This window comes from Coccomyxa subellipsoidea, assembly GCF_000258705.1.
Source record: "Coccomyxa subellipsoidea C-169, whole genome shotgun sequence".
NCBI classification, from domain to species: domain Eukaryota; kingdom Viridiplantae; phylum Chlorophyta; class Trebouxiophyceae; family Coccomyxaceae; genus Coccomyxa; species Coccomyxa subellipsoidea.
The window spans coordinates 1,598,556-1,613,015 of record NW_005178040.1 but is presented as its reverse complement, the minus strand read 5'-3'; the positions used below and the strand labels follow the sequence as shown (position 1 = coordinate 1,613,015).

Sequence of the window (14,460 nt, the reverse complement as noted above, 5' to 3'; positions counted from 1 at the left end):
GGCTCTTTTAAAAGTCAGAAGTCCTCGTCCATTGTGAAAACATAGGCCTGCCGCTCTCCAGCTGGCTGTGCGCCATTCATCACCCCGGCCCTCTGGTACTCGCCCACCCGCCTCTCAAAGAAATTGGTCTTCCCCTGCACGCACCACTCTCTTGCTCAGAGCACTGTCCCAGATATGCAAGCCTTGCTGGCTTCTGCAACCAGATATGTACTCCCGCAATCTACTCCAAACATACATTGGAGCATGCACGTAATCACAGGCGAAGAGTGTTCCATGGCGAAGGCGCAACAACCCACTGCCTCCTGCCTTCAGGCAAAGTTTCCAGTAAATTTGCACTCCAGATTCCAAGCACCAAATCAGCAAATTGCACGTGAAGAGTGGCCCATGCAAGAAGAGCACCTGCAGGGAGATCATCTCCATCCAGTCGAATGGGTTGGCGGTGTTGTACAGCTTCTCACAGCCCAGGGCCACCAGCAGGCGGTCGGCCACGTAGTCAATGTACTGGCGCATGAGGTCAGCGTTCATGCCCACCAGCGCGCAGCTGAGCGCCTCGCAGCAGAACTCGTGCTCCAGCTCCACCGCCTCCCGCACTATTCTGTACACCGCCGCCTGCGACACCCAGCACCTCCAGTAAGACTCCAATACTTTGTCACAAAGTGATGCATTGGTAACTTGACGTGTGCCGCCATGGGGTCTCTCACATCATCGTGAAGTTGAGCCCCTTGACAGTCGAGGTAGCAGTAATTCTGATGAGCGTGCTCGGGGCTTGTCACAAGAACGGCTTCTCTGACACCCTGTCTCTATGCCCTCAACATGCAGCTCATGAAAGCGCACGCAAAGGTGAGTTGTGGGCACATGGGTGCGCACCTGGTCGAGGGGGTGCTGCAGTTGGCTGTAGAGGAGGCAGGCAAAGTCGGTGTGCAGGCCTTCGTCACGCGAGATGAGCTCGTTGGAGAAGGTGAGCCCGGGCATGAGCAGGCGCTTCTTCAGCCAGAAGATGGCGCAGAAGGAGCCGCTGAAGTGGATGCCCTCCACGCAAGCGAACGCGACCAGCCGCTCGGCAAAGCTCTCCCCGCCGCCGATCCATCGTTGCGCCCACTCCGCCTTCTTCCCCACGCACGGCACCGTCTGGATAGCCTGTGCAGACGAGCGCAGCAAGCACCCCTCAAGATTGCCAAGTATCTGCAGCATTACGGTACTGCAATCTGCCTCATGCAGCCCTCCCTTCCCTTGGCAGTGCCTGGCTACAAGTTGCCAGCCACCGTCACAGCATGGACTCCAGGCAAGCCATGCCCGAGTTGACAAATGTTTCCAAGGCTGCTTTTAGAGAGGCAGCATGGCATCTGGCAAATAGAGGGCATCTAGAGGAGCTTCTGGCATCTGAGCGGAATATGCTTGCACTGGCAGCGGGGGTGAGAGGAGGCGGCCGCGCACCCTCAGCATCTTGTCTTTCTGGTCCACATCCCGGATGTAGTGATCTAGCAGCAGGCTGTACATCTCGCTGTGCACATTCTCGATGGCTATCTGGAAGCCATAGAACGCCCTCGCCTCCGGAATTTGGACCTCTGTGGCGGCATTCAGCACACTAAGTTGCTGCTCTGCATTCTGCCGCAATTTTGCAAGCTGCAGATTTCGGAGAGTGGTCAGAGCTTCTGAATGTTAACTGCTACCAAATTAAGTACCTGACATGAAGCGGACAGCCAGGTTCTCCATCACAATCCCGTCAGAAGCAGCAAAAAAGGCCAGGATGTGCGTGATGAAGTGTCTCTCGTCATCTGCGCGGCACAGCCCTCAGCAACTTTGTCTACAAGTTCCCGCACACACGTTGACCTTTGTACTGGAACGCTGCTACAACTGGGAGCCAACTTCACAACGGATCATGCTGCACCGATGGAAACTGAAAGCATGCAGGCCCAATAGCTCGCATGTTGCATCGCCACCGCACCTGAGAGTTTCTCCCAGTCGCGCATGTCCTGGGACAGGTCAACCTCCTCTACCGTCCAAAAACTCGCTACTGCCTTTTTGTACATTTCAAAAACGCCTTGGTACCTGCGCATGCATCACTCTCACACTGAAATGGGCCATGAAACTCACAGATTGCGTCACTCACGACATCAGGCTCCTTTCACCTAGGACACCTAGGACACACCTGTCAACATCCATGTCAAACATATTTGATCCAGCCTGGACCCAAGTTTTGATTTTTGCATCCCAGTGACAAGGAGAATGCCAAATCTTGACGCATGGCAGCATATTGCAAGGATCTCACCTCACTGGGTACATTACAAAGCGGTCCCCGTTTGGAGAGAGAAGAGGCTCATCGCTCTCTTCATTTCTCGAGGAGTTTGAGGATGATGGTGACATAACATCTATGTCAGCACCAGAAGGCCTGCCATCCTCAGCCTCGCCAACATCTGCACTCCTCGAATCATGCTCTGCCACGTCTCGTGGGGTTGCAACGTCTAGCTTTAACGGAGGTGATCTTGGTACAAATCCATTTAGATGAACTGAATCTAACGATCTAGCTAGAGAAGGAATGCTGCAAGGATAATGGTGGACGTCGGAGTGCAGATCACGTCCCAGGAAGTTGGGGGCGCAAAAGTCGACCGTCATCATCGCAATTGCACCAGTCCTGTGACCTCTGCACCCATGAATTTTACAGGTTGGCAATTAGGTGAACATAAGTCGGGCAGCCGCGAGAATGGAGGAGAGAGCAGCCGCACGAAAACGAAAGAAGCTGGGCCGCCTTACCGCCGTGGCCCCCTCAGAGGGAGTTAAAGTCAAGAGAATGCATGCATGATTTTGGAAAGAAGGAAGAAAGGAGAAAGGAATTAACTAATGTCACTCGCTCCATGGCATGATCATCATGCATGATTCGTGCCCGCCTTTTTGAAGATTGTTCAGGAATTGGCCCGATTCACGATGCACGGCGCCGCAGCGGCTGCAGCAAATCCAATTGGAACGAGTCATCATGATAATGGCAAGCGAGTGGGCGCGGCTGCAGGTTTGGACTCGCAACCCGGACTAGCGTTAAACTTGAACCATCACTACTGATTACCTGCCAGCTTGCCTTACATCCCTGCATCTCAGATCTGAGACGATCGAACCCTGCAATCTGAACCTACTAGTAATCCTCTCACTTGAACTCTGTCCTCAACACAATAATCTATTGAGCGCCTATCTTGCTGATCTTCAGGTGAAAGATTAGGTCAAAAGTCATACTTCACATCTCAATGGTGCTGCATGCCCCTCAAGCCTGCCGGGTAGCAGAGCCTTCCTCGTCCACCTTCTTCTGAATGCTCTCCAAGAAATCGGCCACAGTGTACCCCTGTACACAGCACAAGTAACTTGACAACCCTTTCAAGCAGGAAAGCTTGCTGAACTTCCCCAATACACCAGTAGTGGTGACAGGCAATGCCTTGGTATGACAGAGCTGCGACACACCGCAGCGGACAGTCCAAATTGCGAGGGATCCAGCTGGGCGGTCTGCAGTGCGGCGCCCAAAACATACAGCTGGTGGCGCAGCTGCGCGCTGGCCGCCAGCTCCATCAGCGCGGCGTCATTCCGGTGCTCTTCCTGCACCTCAGCACCCAAGTCTTCGACTGTCTATGATGCCCAAGCATGTGCATTGGATGTCCACCTTTCCAGCGGTCTTGTGTTCGGGTTGTCATACACATCCTCTGCGCAGTGGATCTCTCATTACTTCGCCGGAGGTTCCCTCAGCCTTGTCAGGACATGCCCCAGTACCCCACTCACCTCTGGTTGCATTTGCTAATGTGAATGTTGGGGTCCTAACATTCTCGGCATGTGCAAAGAAAGCATACATTCTGCAAATTTCATAGAGTAGCAACAGAGCAAAGGCTTGCAGGATGGTGGCGCACCGGCAGGTGGGGGGCCAGGCGCTCCAGGACCCCTGGCTGGCGCAGCAGGGGGATGATGACTTCGGGGGTCAGAACGTCGGCCAGGTTGGGGCCCGGAGCCCGCTGCATCTGTACCTGCCCGCTGCTGATGCTGCCCAGAGCTGCCGCCAACGCTCTCGCGTCCACTGCAGGCGCGCTGGCCGACGGCGCAGCAGCTGCCGATGATGTCGCAGGTTGCCGAGGCGGGCACTGGATGCTCCTGTTATATTTGATCCCCTCTTGAGCTCTTAGAGGTGCGTCAATGGCTGACGAATGCATGAGCCTGGATATCTGGTGAGGGATTCAAGAGTCTTGCTCACCCCAACATCTCGGCCAGGCGTTTGGCTACAAGGCCGCTCATCTCGGGTTGTACATCTGCTGTGGCGGTGTCCTCATCCTCAGAATCACTTTCAGCTGCTGCACAGACAGACAGAATTTCTTTGGCGGCCTGCCCAAGCATCGCCATAGTATCAAACCAGATTAATTTATTGCGGGGTGCTCTTTGCTCACCTGCACCCCCAGCATTGAGGCAGGTTGTTATTGTCTCGGCAACCACGCTGTCCTGACTCGAATCAGGCTCCTGGGCCCTGCCACAGCACAACCACAGATTGTGAAGCCATCGTACTTTTAGAGATCCAATGTCTGACTGGAAATCAAACTCCTGCAATCCCAGAGCTCACTGAGACTCACCAGAAAAAGTACTGCTGCTCTTCGTACTTCATCACCCAGACCCGCCTCCCCTGTATCAATTCAAAAGTTGCAGACGTTCCGGGCATGACAATGCACTCCACTTCGGGCTCCACCAGCTTTCCATCGCTGTACAGAGCTCCACCATCTGGCAGTCTCTCGGTCCAGGTCAAATGCACCAGGTTGTCTTGGTCCTGTTGCAGCAAGTGCATTAAATGTAAGCTATTTGGTGCCTTTGAAATGACGTCATCCTCAGCATACATGCAAGTACATGAGTAGTCCTCAATCAGAAAAAAACAAAAAATTGGGTTGAGTAAGTAGTTTGTCACAGGGGTCTGATAGAGAATGCAACTCACGCTTAAAACTTCCAATTTTCCCGTTCTAGGATCTGCTACCAGCTGCTTGTCAACCAGATGGCTGATTCCAGCATTAATCCTGAAAATGATCATGTTCTCGACAGACCTGTGAACGGTGGAGACTGCTTCGATGCTTTGAGCGATGTTGAAATACACCTGGTGATGGCAAAATAGTTCTCGATTGATTTGTAGAGCCAAAAAGGTGTGATTGAGAAAAAATTTCTTCCCAATCTCAACATGAACGCAGAAGACGATGGAGATCAATGGAACGCCATTGTAGACACCGACACGACGCCCTCGGCAGAACCCATTTGTGAAATGGTCCACTTCTACAGGTTAAAAGCGTCATTAGATCGCAAAGACTGTCCGTGAGAGATCTGTAAACTATTCCTTGCATTCGAAGATCTGGTGAAGGCATTACTTGCAACGTTGATGAGGTGATGTTCAAGAAATTCACCCCAGAGGACGTCTCGACACAAAACCAGGTGAAATCGTCCATCCAAAGAGGCATCAGAGGTAATTTTTCAATCAGACCTATACTAAGTTAGTTCAGCATCATGCTGCAGGAACAAGTTAATTGCTGATCCTGAAGATAAATGGCTGAATATTGCAACACCTGAGATATATCATTGTTGTGCGCAGCTAAAGTATGTAGTACTTATCCAATTCTGGAAGAGACTGGTGCCATTGAAGACATTCTTCCAAAGAAGGAACAGGCAATCCTCGCCAAACTGTGAGCCCCTTTCTGCCTTCTTTTTGCAATTATTGCTTCTCATGTCCGTTTGGCGATCATTCGTGCATACTATGCATTTAAAGTACACGCTAGGGTCTTGAGAGTGATGGTGGCTTTATTGCAGGCCTGACAGAGTGCAAGTCATTTGCATCAATGGAGAGCCACTGTTCTTCGCCCAAAGAGAGGACAACTGGTTTCCCACTCTTAGACTGCTTCACAAGTACCCGGATATGATGCCAAAGCTACGAGCAGACACAGGCGCCATAAAATTTGTCCTGTCCGGAGCAAACATCATGTGCCCTGGGCTCACATCTCCTGGCGCAACACTTCACGATGAGGTGACTTTGCTGCTGCTCTTCTGAAGCTTTGCACAGCCTGTTGGCACATAATGAAGTGCATAATAGTTTCTCATTGGCGTGTGGTGATTGACTTGTGCTGAATTGAATGGTCAGGTGGATGCCGAATCACCTGTCGCAATTTACGCGGAAGGAAAGGAGCATGCAATGGCGGTGGGTCTCACGAAGATGTCCACAAAGGACATAAAGGAGATCAACAAGGGCATTGCTGTGGAGAACGTCCACTACCTCAATGATGGTCTCTGGAAGAACAACAAGTTTCTTTAGCTGCTCATCTGCGCTTTGTCCACAATATGCTTGTGCCATATGGCATTGCATCGCGTATAATGCATTGCCTAAAGAGCTCTTGCTAAGAGAGAGGGCAGAGCTTTGAACACACAGCGTACTCTCAAAGGATGCAGATAGTTGAGTGGTGTCAAGAGGAGAGCAGCCTGAGGTCAGCAACCTGTCCTCAAACTCATTTTAAGATGGTATCATATTGTTTACAGACTTGGTAAATTTTCAACGAGTAGAGTCATTGCCTGCGCCGTAAGCGTGCACCAAAAGCCCCATCAATGCCATGCACATGTGGGAAAGTGGCCATGAAGCCATTGTCATCAAGGACGCTGTCTGGCAGAAGACCTGGTGGGGCTGGCTCCGCAGTGAAGTCAGGATGCCTTGAAAGGAACGCATCGACGCGCAAGTCATTCTCCTCTGGCTCGATGCTGCACGTGCTGTAGACCAACAGGCCGCCAGGCCTCACAAGCTGCGCAGCCGCGTCCAATAGTTCATCCTGCACAAATGTTCATGGTGCTCTCCTTAAGGTCAGAACTTTCCATGCACCGCTTCTGCGCTCACCAGCAGAACACGCACTCCCACTGAGCACGTGTTCATGCTCAGCAGTATGCGAGCCAGCAATAATCACCTGGCTCAGTCAGGTGGAGACACGCATAGCATTGAGCCACGAGGCAGGAAAAAGCAGACCTGCAGCAGCGCATTGCTCTGGATGTCGGCCGGCTGTCGGCGCCAGCGCAGGTCGGCGCGCTTGGCAAGCACGCCCAGCCCAGAGCAGGGCGCGTCAAGCAGGACGCGGTCAAAGGGCACGTGGCGTTGCCCGGACTGCTCCCGTAGATCTGCCGATCCCACCGTCAGGAAGCCGGCAGGCAACCCCTGCCGCGCGGCAGTGCCAGGCAGCCCCCGCAGCCGCCGTGCGTTAGCGTCGTTGGCCACCAGCTGCCCCTGCGCGCGCAGCTCACCATCTCACACTCTCTCCACTCAACAAATTTGAAGCGGTAACAGAGATGACGGTGAGGGAGCCCCACTGACGCAATCCATCTCTCCCATTGCTATATTCCTACTCTTCTCTTCCTCCCTGGTTCTCACTTTTCACTTCACATGTTGAAAAAAGCAAGGGTGCTGCAAAGCACCTTGCCCAGCATCCTGGCGGCCGCGAATAGCGCTTTGCCGCCAGGAGCAGCGCACGCGTCCAGCACGTGCTCGCCCGGCTGAGGATCCAGCAGCGACACCACCATGCCCGCTGACTCATCCTGCACCTGCATCCCCACAACCACATCTTCGGGTCTTGCTAAGTTGCGCCCCAACCAGGTCAGGGGAGACTCTGTCTTATTGGTAGCAACCTCCAGATCAGCCACTCTGCTCACCTGGCATAGCCCATCCTTGAGCAGTCCTTGCCCCAGGACCTCCTGAAGCCCGCTGTTCACCTGTGGCATGCCAAGCAAGCTTTTAGGAGATGGCATGCGGCGTCTTGGTGTGCTGGAGTACATCTCGTATCAGCAGTAGGGCCCTGGGAAAGCCAAAATGGCGATTCTGAATTGCTAGAGTCTTGCAGGTCACGTACCCGCAAGTACTCCTCTGGCAAATAGGGCGATCGCTCCACATCTACACCACCTTCCTGCAGCTCTTGTTCCAGAACGCCAATGTCCACCTTCATGGTGTTGACACGGAGACTGTACACTGGCCGCCTGCAAAGAGGTACACAAGATGCTTATGCAGGTACAGAGTGCTCAATAATAAAAGAGCTGTCACCATCTCTTACTTCAGACACCTCGAGAAAACCCAGCGGACCTGTTGTTGCTCGCCAGCAGCTTGAGAGTCTCTGCCTCCCCAAAGCGCTGCATCCAGCGCTCAACGAGCCAGGAGGGGTGACTGGCAGCGATGCCAAAGACATCTGCCCGCTGACTCTGACTGAACCCCGGCTCGAGCTTGGGCTTAGGAATCGCATTTGCGGTGCGCATGCGCGTCAAGTTTCTCAAGACCCCTGCAGCAGCAATGCCCGTATTGTCTTCCTGCATCATCTGCCATGTGGCACATCAGCTCTGCAAAAAAGACGCAACTGCTTTGCAAGTCAACACCTGGTGTCCTCAATGTGCGCACCATTCACAAGACGAGCAGCCTCAGGTCGTACTAGTTCCTTTGCCAGGTCGACATGGCTATTGATTGCCCAGTCCGGCTTTCTAAGCTCGAGGAGCTCAAAGATGCCCAGCCTGAGTATCTGCAGGAGCTGTGGATCCAGGGCCCCTCCTGTTGGTCTGAGCTGGCTGATCAGCCAATCCAACCTCCTTCTCCATCGAGTCACACCTGTTGCAGTCCCAACAGGCTGCTCACCATGAATCTGGACAGACTGGAGCACGGTACACCTTGGATATTTCCAGATATTGGTGGTAGGTTACAAAATGCAGCATTACAAGAGCTCACCAAAGACCAGCTCTGTTACAAATCTGGCGTCTCTGCTGTCTAGAGGCGCAGATGGACTATTCTTCCTGGCATGTGGCTGTGTCCTAGTGGGTGAGCCGCCCACCAGTCCAACAAATGCTCCTTCCTCATCTATCCTCATCAGCTGCGGTGGAAGTAACGATCAGCCTCCAGTACCCACTCAGGCCTTGAGCACACCTTACATCTGCTGAGGAATCGTACCTGCTGGACAGCCGCAACCCTCGCTCTGTTTTCCCCTGTTGGATGCTTGTTGGATGCAGTGCGTTGCATCCTCAACACAAGAGTAATTCTCTGAGGTCTCCCCAACAGGTGTCGGTGACAGGGAATTTGTCCGCCCCTTGGTACACCCAAGACATCTCTTCTGCACATTATGAACAGTCAGTTGTACCGACAAGGACACAGCCTGGGGATCTGTTGCCAAACTTGCCAAGGCTGCAGGCGATTGATGTCAAGGCATGGCAACTGCTGCAAAGTTTGTTTATATTGCGATCAATCGTCAGAGTCGACAGGAATGACGTGCAGCGTGATCTGTCTCGATATTTTCTATCATCGGTACAATAGATCACACAAGACCGCAAGCTTTCCATAGGGTAGGAAGCTGCTCGGACCTGCCACTTGGACTCGATGACTCATCATGAAACAGGCAATGAAGATGAGAAGTCACGGAATCGTGCATTATCAGGCTCCTGTGACGTGATGATTCTCCAAAAATTCATGCTTTTGGGGACCACTCAAGTTGACGCCGCATGTGCATAGCTATGCAGTGCATGCATATGCCGCGGCCGGCAACAGCCACCGTGACGGTGGCGCCACCACCTATCGGCCGCCCAATTTACCTATGGCTTTGCAAATTGGCAGCTGACGATGCATCCATTTCGATATCGATTTAAGTAACCTTTTTAAATTGACAACTTGTCAATGACAAGCATACATTGAGGAGCTGCTACAAGCAAGGAAACTTGGCCCACACCATGATGGTGGCCATGTTCATGCGGTGCATGATCATCATGTTGATAGAAACAGTGCATGCGCGTCATGAACACTGTAGCTGTAGATCTGGAAATATGCAGCAAGATCAGATTACACTGAAGAAATGCAACAGCGGCAACTTTTCGTCACCTGCAAGACCCACCATGTGAGTCCAGAATATAGTACCTGCCTACTTCCAGGTCTTACTAAGTAGTACCTACCACATGTGTCATCGACTTCCATCTGAAATAGACAAGAACGCCTGCAAATTGAATCCAACAGTCTGACAGATGGCGGCCTTCCACAGAGGGTGCCTCGCAAACTCCAAACTATAGAGGACAGATGAAGTTCTAGTGTCCTTGACCACCACTCGTACTCACTGATCGCTGCAATGCAAAGTCTGAACACCGAGCTTGAAGGGCCGCAGCAGGCTGCAAGTTTTCCCGCGTAGAATTATCTGGCCACTCCCAACAACCCTACTCCTTCAGCTGGTTCAGGACAACGTTCGCCAGGGAGCATGTGAGACCTGCAGAAACAGGCGCCACAATAATTTAGTCTGCGCACCTTCAGGTTCCTGTAAAACAATGCAGCTCAGAAATGAGATGCGCTGCAAATGAATGAGATATGGGCAACGCACCACTGCCATCCGGCTCCACATTGAGGTGAGTGATGACGTTGTCCTTGACAATTGCGCTGTACCTCTTCGAGCGCTTGGTTCCCAGCATGCCCTCAGCATCAAGCACCAGCCCAAGCCCCTGCATGACAATTTGTACGAGTCAGACAACTCCAGCAGCCCCTTCCTATGCCTCAAATGGCTCACAGATCCAAGCGCGCCATTATATGCACCATTGGGAAGGCCGATGCTTTAATAAATATCCAGAAAATTTGCATTGAAGTGCTCGGCTGAACTCACCTTTGTCAACTCCAAATGGGGGTCAGCCAGAATCTTGACCTGGAAAAGCACAGAGTTATGAGCACACAAAGGTATATGTGTGTCACAGCATTTTCATGGAAGAAGCCGAGCGCAATGTAAATGGATGACAGAGGAGACTAATTAAGAGGATGTGCACCTTGCCATCAGCACCGTTTGCCTCGCCCCATGCTGCTGCCACAAAGGCATCGTTCACAGTGACGCATGCAATCAATTCTGCACCAGCCTTAGTGAGTTTGTCATAGTCTCCCACGTATCCTGGCAACTGCGCGCACACAAAACGAACTATTGAGCGGGTACAGATATTCGTCGAAATGTACCAAGAATCGTCACCTTCCAGCAGTTCTGGAGGGTCTCTTAACCCTGTCAATCCACGGTGCAACAAGTACCAGAATGGCCACAGACGCATGTGACAAGTTTTGTTGGGTCTTGTGATGGACGCGCATGCAAGTTTTCATACAGGAAGTCAAATTGGGGGATTCAAGGGTGTGAAACATACGTGTGTCTTCGAGCAGCCTGGAGTGAACGCCCCTGTGAAAAAAAAAGAAACTCCACTTCAGGTGCCGTCCAGTCAACAGAGCAGCTAAAAAGTGACATGTTTGTTTTGCCCTAGGATCCACACCTGGCACTCCAAACAAGATACCCTTCTTGCCAGCGAAAAGATCACGGATCTTCACGGCATCTTTAGGAGTTCCCTCGTAGACGGTGGCGTCTGGCAGCTGGTCTCCGACCTGTCAACGAGGCGACAACGCACAAACGTGGGTAAGACCTCAAGTGCTCTAAAGCAGGTGCTCGCCGGTGATCGGATTCGTTTTCCACTTAAATAATTTGCCGACTTAGAATGACGTCTTCAGATCAACCGCCAATCCCTTGTAAGGCTCAATTTGAGCATACTTACAATCACGGCATCCCACGATCACCCCGATATTTAAGGACGCTTTAGTACAAGAATGGATGTCAAGGAAAATCAGAAACACCGCGTTGCTTTTCCGGCCAATTCTTCACATAAATTAAAATAAGACGTTCACTGGACCGCAGGTATCTAGGGTGTTTGGAGAGATCCGACAGTACCTTGATGGTGCTCATCTTGGCGATCTGTGAATTGGAAACTAGATGGCGTTGCAAAGTCTTTGCAAATATGAGAGTCCGAAGCATCAGGTAAGGCAGCACACAGCAAACGCGTGGGTGCTCTTGTGAGAAGTTGCATGGTCTAATGTTTCATAATTTTCAGACCGACGGCGTGCCTGTCTTCAGGGTCTGGGGTCTGCTATGGGGCTTTGCAGGGTTTCCAAATCTCACTCAGCAATTTCCTCAATAAGAAAAATTAAGTTGAAGATCTGGCATACGTTCAGAGCATCGAGATAGAAGGGCAGGCTCGTTCCAATGTCGTGGGCAAGTGTGGCTAAGAAAGAGCCGCAGTTGGCTGCAGTTCAAGAGACGGCGGAACCATCTGTAAGTCAGCAAAGCACGACGGCTGTTATCGATGCAAATGCTATTATAGCTGGAATGCGCATGGATGGGATCGCAGATCAGATATGCACCATCCCGGAGGTGCTGCAGGAAATCAAGGATAAAAAGTCTCGGGAGAATTTGGAGGCCTTTCCACAGACCATAAAGGTCATCCAGCCCACAGAGGAGTCTGTCCGAGCAGGTGCGTCAAAACCCATACAACATATGAATTCACGCTCGATCGTCCCCTATAAGCTGGCCCGCCTTGGGTTAGTACTTCGGTTTACTGAAGGGGCTTTTACTAGTGCCATAGTCGTAGAGAGAAAGCTGTCAATTTCCTCATTTATCGTCCTCTCATTACCTTCTATGTCTGAACTTTCTTGCTACCAAGTGTCCGCACCCATCCTGTTTTTCATTCAACTCGGAGGCACTCACAGAAGCATCTTGCCGTATCTGCAGTGATGGCCTTCGCTCGGGAGAGCGGGGAGCTGCACTCCCTTTCCACGGTGGACATCAAGCTGATCGCGCTGGCGCACACCCTGGAGGTGGCCGCACATGGGCACACCAACCTGCGCAGCAAACCCCCTCCTCCGCGGGTCCACTCCAAGGCCAGCGTTAGTGTGAAGAAGCTGCCTGGTTGGGGCGAGGAAGGCGCGGACTGGGATGCCCTCGACCAGGCCACCCAGGACAGTCAGCAGAGCCAAGGTATCCTCCTGCCAGATGTATCCCTTCAAGTCTGCTGAGTCATCTTGAATGCTTTCTTGTATGCTGCTTGTGAAGCACATCTGATGGATGGGCGACTGGCGCATGCACAGGCGAGAGCAAGATCTGCTCCGAGATCGAAGCTTTGAATCTGGAGGACAGCAGCTATGCGGGAGAGCGCAGCGATGGGGAGGCTGCGGAGGGCAACACAGCAGAGCAGGGGGCGGCTGATGAGGTGCAGCAGGATGATGGAGATTGGGAAGTGGCGGCCGTCAGCGCAAATGCAGCTCGTCGGCGCAGGCGCAAGCAGTCCAAGTATGAGGCTCGTCTTGCCGCCAACAGCAGTGCAGAAGCAGCAAGCCAGCCGCCAGACAGCACACAGGGGGACGCGGCCGACGATGCATCAATATCAGATGATGGTGTGTTGTCAACCTCCCCTGTGTACCATCAGCAAATGGACCATGTTGTTCATCTGTGGAAGATTGCTCTCCTGGTACAGTGGCAGGTCTACTGTTGCAATCTGGTGCTAAAGAACATGGGATCTTGCTGATAGACATACCTGGCTTGCGTCAGGAAATGAGGAGGGAGCAGGTGCAGACGAGGCAGCAGATGAGGAGGCATCACATGGTGAAGACAGCGAGGACAATGAGGATGAGGAAAACGAGCAGCAGGAGGAGCCGAGCGAGGCGAGCACATCGAGCGTGGTGTGTGTGACGGGGGACTTTGCCATGCAGAACGTGATCCTGCAGATGGGCCTGCGGCTGGCCTCCCCCGATGGCCGCCTCATCCAGCAGACGCGCCGTTGGGCTCTGCGCTGCACCGCCTGCTCCCAGGTCTCCAAGGTCAGTTCTGCCTGCCCCTGTCCTGCTACTCTAATACCCATTCAACCCTGTATTCCTCACTCTATATAGCATCTGCTTGTGTGGTGCTTGGCAGGGCCGTGTCTGTGCACAGGATGAAGGACTGTGATAGTTTGTTTGGGGGTGTCATGTTTGTGAAGCAGTGGTGGGTGTGCATGCGCAGGAGGTGGGCCGTCTGTTCTGTGGCAGCTGTGGAAATGCGGCGCTGCAGAAGGTGGAGGTGGTTGTGGGCCCGCAGGGCACAGAGCAGTACGGCGTGCGCAAGAAGCACATCCTGCGCGGCACCCGCTTTCCTCTGCCCAAGCCCAAGGTCCACATTCTCTCATGCCTCTCCAATTACCCGCTCTCACCGTTAATCATCCTGGGCCATGTTCTGAGCGTTTCCATGCGTGGCGTGAGGAATATTTGAGACATCTAAAGGAACAGCTTACCATCAGATTTGATAAATGATCTCTTAAAGCAGCAGAGTCCCTGACAAGGGGCACAGAAGAGGCGTTGCAACAGTATTTGCCGGTTTTGACACTGGCGTCTGTGTTGTGGTGCGCAGGGCGGCAAGAACCGGAAGGACCCCATTCTGAGGGAGGACGTGCTGCTGCAGCGCGTGCCGCAGCTGAGAGCCAAGAAGAAGGCGGCCGCGGACCCATTCGCGCCCGAATTTGGCGTGGAGACATGGCACCAGAGGAACGCGGCGCTGCCCGCGCACGTGAAGGCTGCCGCTGCCGCTCTGGCCGTGTGGAAGCACAATCCCAACGAGCGCAAGCATGTCAGGACCAACCGCCGCAAGTGAAAAGCATGCTGTGGCTTCT

At 52.8% G+C, this 14,460-nt stretch overlaps 5 protein-coding genes across 5 annotated transcripts; 2 read left to right on the top strand and 3 right to left on the bottom strand.

Annotated features, from left to right (window-relative positions):
• Positions 1 to 14: 14 nt before the first annotated feature.
• On the bottom strand, positions 15 to 2,364 carry COCSUDRAFT_12792 (ribonucleoside-diphosphate reductase small chain C; the record flags this gene model as incomplete). Its single annotated transcript, XM_005650429.1, has 7 exons — positions 15 to 134; positions 400 to 609; positions 868 to 1,137; positions 1,435 to 1,565; positions 1,683 to 1,775; positions 1,946 to 2,049; positions 2,270 to 2,364. 7 exons carry the CDS (start codon positions 2,362 to 2,364, stop codon positions 15 to 17), a joined length of 1,023 nt encoding a protein of 340 aa, XP_005650486.1.
• A 3,018-nt stretch (positions 2,365 to 5,382) lies between these two features.
• Positions 5,383 to 6,298, top strand: COCSUDRAFT_12599 (hypothetical protein; the record flags this gene model as incomplete). Its single annotated transcript, XM_005650428.1, has 4 exons — positions 5,383 to 5,458; positions 5,585 to 5,675; positions 5,800 to 6,013; positions 6,128 to 6,298. 4 exons carry the CDS (start codon positions 5,383 to 5,385, stop codon positions 6,296 to 6,298), a joined length of 552 nt encoding a protein of 183 aa, XP_005650485.1.
• A 247-nt stretch (positions 6,299 to 6,545) lies between these two features.
• COCSUDRAFT_35465 (S-adenosyl-L-methionine-dependent methyltransferase) lies at positions 6,546 to 8,864 on the bottom strand (the record flags this gene model as incomplete). The annotated part of the gene is made up of 8 exons (XM_005650427.1): positions 6,546 to 6,803; positions 6,995 to 7,249; positions 7,438 to 7,563; positions 7,672 to 7,731; positions 7,869 to 7,992; positions 8,096 to 8,288; positions 8,405 to 8,608; positions 8,726 to 8,864. The coding sequence occupies 8 exons, from the start codon at positions 8,862 to 8,864 to the stop codon at positions 6,546 to 6,548; spliced, it is 1,359 nt and encodes a 452-aa protein (XP_005650484.1).
• A 941-nt stretch (positions 8,865 to 9,805) lies between these two features.
• COCSUDRAFT_52624 (thioredoxin-like protein) lies at positions 9,806 to 11,813 on the bottom strand. The gene is made up of 7 exons (XM_005650426.1): positions 11,715 to 11,813; positions 11,266 to 11,374; positions 11,143 to 11,174; positions 10,783 to 10,908; positions 10,626 to 10,664; positions 10,350 to 10,467; positions 9,806 to 10,238 (listed from the first exon to the last, which is right to left on the bottom strand). The coding sequence occupies exons 1-7, from the start codon at positions 11,796 to 11,798 to the stop codon at positions 10,189 to 10,191; spliced, it is 558 nt and encodes a 185-aa protein (XP_005650483.1). The 5' UTR covers positions 11,799 to 11,813; the 3' UTR covers positions 9,806 to 10,188.
• A 157-nt stretch (positions 11,814 to 11,970) lies between these two features.
• COCSUDRAFT_27529 (hypothetical protein) lies at positions 11,971 to 14,441 on the top strand (the record flags this gene model as incomplete). Its single annotated transcript, XM_005650425.1, has 6 exons — positions 11,971 to 12,294; positions 12,552 to 12,797; positions 12,908 to 13,213; positions 13,368 to 13,636; positions 13,818 to 13,964; positions 14,202 to 14,441. The coding sequence occupies exons 1-6, from the start codon at positions 12,027 to 12,029 to the stop codon at positions 14,439 to 14,441; spliced, it is 1,476 nt and encodes a 491-aa protein (XP_005650482.1). The 5' UTR covers positions 11,971 to 12,026.
• Positions 14,442 to 14,460: the final 19 nt, after the last annotated feature.

What these genes read in the sequence shown, in the direction of transcription:
- COCSUDRAFT_52624 (XM_005650426.1), bottom strand. Translation starts at nt 11,798, where the DNA reads ATGCTTCGGACTCTCATATTTGCAAAGACTTTGCAACGCCATCTAGTT. An exon ending in TATCTTGTTTGGAGTGCCAG is followed by an intron (nt 11,175 to 11,265) that starts GTGTGGATCCTA and finishes TTTTTTTCACAG; the next exon opens with GGGCGTTCACTCCAGGCTGC. An exon ending in CAAACGGTGCTGATGGCAAG is followed by an intron (nt 10,665 to 10,782) that starts GTGCACATCCTC and finishes GTGCTTTTCCAG; the next exon opens with GTCAAGATTCTGGCTGACCC.